Here is a 4,101-nt window from a genome sequence, read left to right as displayed (position 1 = left end):
CACTTTTGTTTTGTACGTGCATACCCCCCCACACACACTATACGCCTCAATAATGTACCGTGAGATGTGCACGATAAATGAGGTGAAGGTAACATTGTAATGAGGGATCATGCAGAGAGCATTGTCATTGGCGGCCCGCACTTAATGGTTGTGGAACTCCAGAGAGCACAGCGACAGCGACAGCGACAACTTTGCAGGACCCAGTCGAGAGGAAGCACTGAATCAAGCCATTGATTTAATTAATAGCATAACGACAACTTAACGAATGGCACCTTAAATGCCTCTTGGCGTGCTGCAATGCCCTTTTTTTCGCCTGCAGGGGTGTAAATTCAATGAGAAATACCAGAAAATATCGTTATAGGAAATAAAGAACGTATGTGGTGATAATCTGTGTCCTTTATGTCCAGAATCCTTTGTAGATTAGCCTTTTTATAATCGAATATGTGTAAAAAAAAATACTATTAATATCGAAAGGATTGGTACAATTTTTTTGTATATTGTATTTACATCACATTCAAAGCTCTTCCATTGCGCCAAGCATGAGTTGAATGTAAGCGGCATGTAATTCCCCAATTTGTCCAGTAGGTGGTGGTAGAAAACTCTACTCATCTGGTGTACGGTACTGATCCTAAATTTAAATTTAAAGACAAATAACTGCATTTACATGGCCAGATGAGATAGCGTGACATTAAAATACATCCGCAAGCTATCTGGATTTACAAAATGTTTGCCAGATCGTGAAGGGAAAAAAACAAAAAAAATTAGCAGAGGATGGTTTCGATCCATCGACCTCTGGGTTATGGGCCCAGCACGCTTCCGCTGCGCCACTCTGCTCGAAAGATAAAAGGGCTCAAAATTATATTCAGCCTTAACTAATTAATTTATAATTATTTTTAGGCATTTTACACAACTTTAAATTCGCGCTAAATAGCTGTCAAGCTCATTTCTTGTGACGCTTTACATTTTTTTTTTTTTTTTTTGGTGCAGTGATTAAAAAAAAGCTTTGTTTTTAACATACCAGTAGTAAAGGTTGGAAGTAAAGGGAATACGCAGCCAGCTAAACGCCGATCAAAAGAGATTTACTCTCCACTTCTCTTTCCTTACCATCATATGGAACATTTTAGGCAGAAATGTAATTCAACTAAATAGTGCCAGGCGGTAATATTACCATTTACAATATTACAATCATCTGGCTTGGGTGAGAAATTAAACAATGTGCTTTTGCAGCCACAATCAAGAACACACATTTTATTAAACAGATACCATTTTACTAAATACTGTGGTGGGTGCCAGCTCTGTCTCCCAGGATGGCAGCCACGACCCTGTTAAGGAGAAAGAGTTTTTACAACATTGACTTTTTTTTACTAAATATTGTGTGTTCCTGACAGCCCTTCAGTGTCAAAATTACTTTAAAATACCCACAACACATTGCTGACCAAAAAGCTCAATTGTGAACAATGGATCCAAAAACCCACTGACTGTACTGGATGAAACGGATGCAAAATAAAACATTTCAGTGGTGTTTCAACGTATGCTGGTTCTCAGTCTTTCATTTGCCCAAAATTGCAGTTCCCATGAACTGGTCACATGGCCCGCGAGGACAGACACTGGTTCACCACCTCCAGGAGCTGAGAGTTCTCCAGAGCCGCGGCGACTCTTTCTTTGTCAGCAAGCTGCTTATTAACTGGAAAGAAGAAGAAGAAGTGTGCAATTAAGATCGCTAGATTTTACATGCAGCAATCCAGCCTTCTGACAAGCACGCACCTGCATCCTCTGAAGCGTGTGTTCCGGGTGTGATGTGCACATCAATCTGGAAAGAATGACCAGCCACATTTACATGGTGCTATTGATATTTATTGCACGGGCAGTGTGCACTATGTATCAAAGCACAGATTGATCATCTATCTGGATGTTTGATTTGATAGTGGAGGTGCTCAAGATCCCACTTGTTGGCCCTTTTGCCTTCACTCTGTGGTCCAGCTCACCCCAAACCATCAGGTCCGGTGACTGTGGAGGCCAGATCTCCACTTTTTGTTAAGTACATAACTCCACATGTGTTCATTCATAGTTTTGATGCCTTCAGTGAGAATCTACCAAGGTAAATGGTCATGAAAATACATTGAGTGAGAAGGTGTGTCCAAACTTGTGCTGTACTTTTACTTAGATTTTTTCAGCAACCCTCATCTGATGCCTCCCAGAAACATCCAGACTGACTCCTCCTACTAATTACTAGATCCAAAATGGCAGGGTGGGTTATATATTAAGCTAGCAAGTATGACAGTGTGACTGCCGGCCACCTCACCTTAAACCTGCCTGGCAGCGAGCGCAGTAGCTTGACTTTGATGGAAAGTCCTATCAGCGTGGCCATGCTGCAGTGGGGGATTGTAGGGGTGAACTCCACCGCCACCGTGCTGTCCTGGTCATTAACCTGGAGTTTGTGTCGCACACCAGGTTAGGCCTCGGGGGCCATGTCACCAAAATGAACAGCGTAACTACAACACTCTTCCGACTCACGTTAACGCGCAGCTGCTCCACAACATTCAACTCTTCAAGAGACAGAGGGTGCTCCGGGTCATTAATCGACCTAATAAGATGTAGGCAAAATTAAGGACAAATATATATACCAACCGGTCAGGGTTTCCTGTGTACTACAGGGCAACGCGCGAAAATAAAAACTGCACAATGTGCACGTAAACAGCCTGCTATCGTGACGTGCCAAGCCATTTTCACAATAAAACCCTCCGAAATGTTAATTATTTTAACCCACACTGGCTAAGAACTGTACGTATAAGGATATCAAAAATCTCCCTGTCATCAATGGGGTCGGCGACGTTCTCGTCTTCGTCGGTGGCGGTCAAGAGTCTCTCCCCTGATCTCTGAAAAACCAGGGGATTCGCGTTTTCTAGACGAGTCCCCCCAGACATCTGGAGACCAGGCGCGTTTTTAAGAAACGTAAAACACAACGACACGCGTCCAACGTCACAGCGACGGCTCCCACCGTACAAAACGGCCACCGGAAGCGGATCGGTACTTCCAGCAGGTCTACGGCAAGCAAAAATGGTCAAAAAGTTTCAGTATTGTCGAAGCGCTTTTGCGGTGATTTGAAGTGCTCGGGAAGAGAGGGCGAATTGTGTCGTCTTCGCACATGTGTATAAGTACAGATAACAATATTACAACAACAACATTTATTTCTTATAGAGCCCATAATCACATACAGTACGTCTCAACGGGCTTTGACAGGTCCCACAGTTGACAACCCCCACACTTGACCTTTCTGCACACAAGGAAAACTCCATAAAAAAAAACTCTAGGAGAGAGAAGAAAAAGGAAGAAACCTTGGGAAGGAGTGATAAAGAGAGGGACAGAGCAGGGTTGGTGATTATTTGTCCAAGAAAAGAAAAAAAGTCATTCAGTAGTAGTTGTGGAAAAGTCCAAAGTCCAGTGTAGAGGAAAGTAATGAATTACATTTGAATTGCTGTAATTGTGTGTTTTTTGTGAGTAATTTAAAGTTGTTTTTAAAATAGGTAATTTTACTTTTACCCAAGTGCACTGGGTAAAACATTGAAAACCCCCGACCCCCTTTCCCTCCCCCGATACTGAGTAAAACATTAAATGCCGAGGAATAAAACCTGCAAACTGAACTGAAAGGAATATTTCTCAGACCGCGGACAGCAGCGCCTCACAAGCACAAAGCGTTTCCTGTGGGTCATAGTGCCGGTCGAATATCGGCCAATCAAAAAAGAACAGGTCTACACAATAGCCAATCAGAACATAGCAGTGCTGTATCTGGGCTCGACTCATTGGGTGTACGGTACTGATCCTAAATTTGAATTTAAAGACAAATAACTGCATTAACTTGGCCAGATGAGATAGCGTGACATTAAAATACATCCAAAAGCTGTCTGGATTTTCAAAATGTTTGCCAGATCGTGAAAAGGGAAAAAAAAGAACCGTTGGCAGAGGATGGTTTCGATCCATCAATTAATTAATCAATTAATTAATTAATTTTAAGCGTTTTACACAACTTTAAATTCGCGCTAAATAGCTGTCAAGCTAATTTCTTTTGACGCTTTATGTTTTTTTTTGTGCAGTGATTAAAAA

General features: G+C 42.0%; 1 protein-coding gene and 1 non-coding gene across 2 annotated transcripts; both read right to left on the bottom strand.

Moving 5' to 3' along the window:
• Positions 1-762: 762 nt before the first annotated feature.
• Positions 763-834, bottom strand: trnam-cau (transfer RNA methionine (anticodon CAU)). Its single transcript has one exon. It is a non-coding gene; the product is annotated as a tRNA-Met (tRNA).
• Positions 835-1,063: 229 nt separating this feature from the next.
• Positions 1,064-3,037, bottom strand: ciao2b (cytosolic iron-sulfur assembly component 2B). Its single transcript, XM_028956781.1, has 5 exons — positions 2,798-3,037; positions 2,515-2,594; positions 2,303-2,428; positions 1,765-1,810; positions 1,064-1,684 (listed from the first exon to the last, which is right to left on the bottom strand). The coding sequence occupies exons 1-5, from the start codon at positions 2,922-2,924 to the stop codon at positions 1,584-1,586; spliced, it is 480 nt and encodes a 159-aa protein (XP_028812614.1). The 5' UTR covers positions 2,925-3,037; the 3' UTR covers positions 1,064-1,583.
• Positions 3,038-4,101: the final 1,064 nt, after the last annotated feature.

The sequence above is a fragment of the Denticeps clupeoides genome, chromosome 16, assembly GCF_900700375.1.
Source record: "Denticeps clupeoides chromosome 16, fDenClu1.1, whole genome shotgun sequence".
NCBI classification, from domain to species: Eukaryota; Metazoa; Chordata; class Actinopteri; order Clupeiformes; family Denticipitidae; genus Denticeps; species Denticeps clupeoides.
Note: the sequence above shows the minus strand (reverse complement) of the source record. Positions and strands in the feature narration are given on the sequence as shown.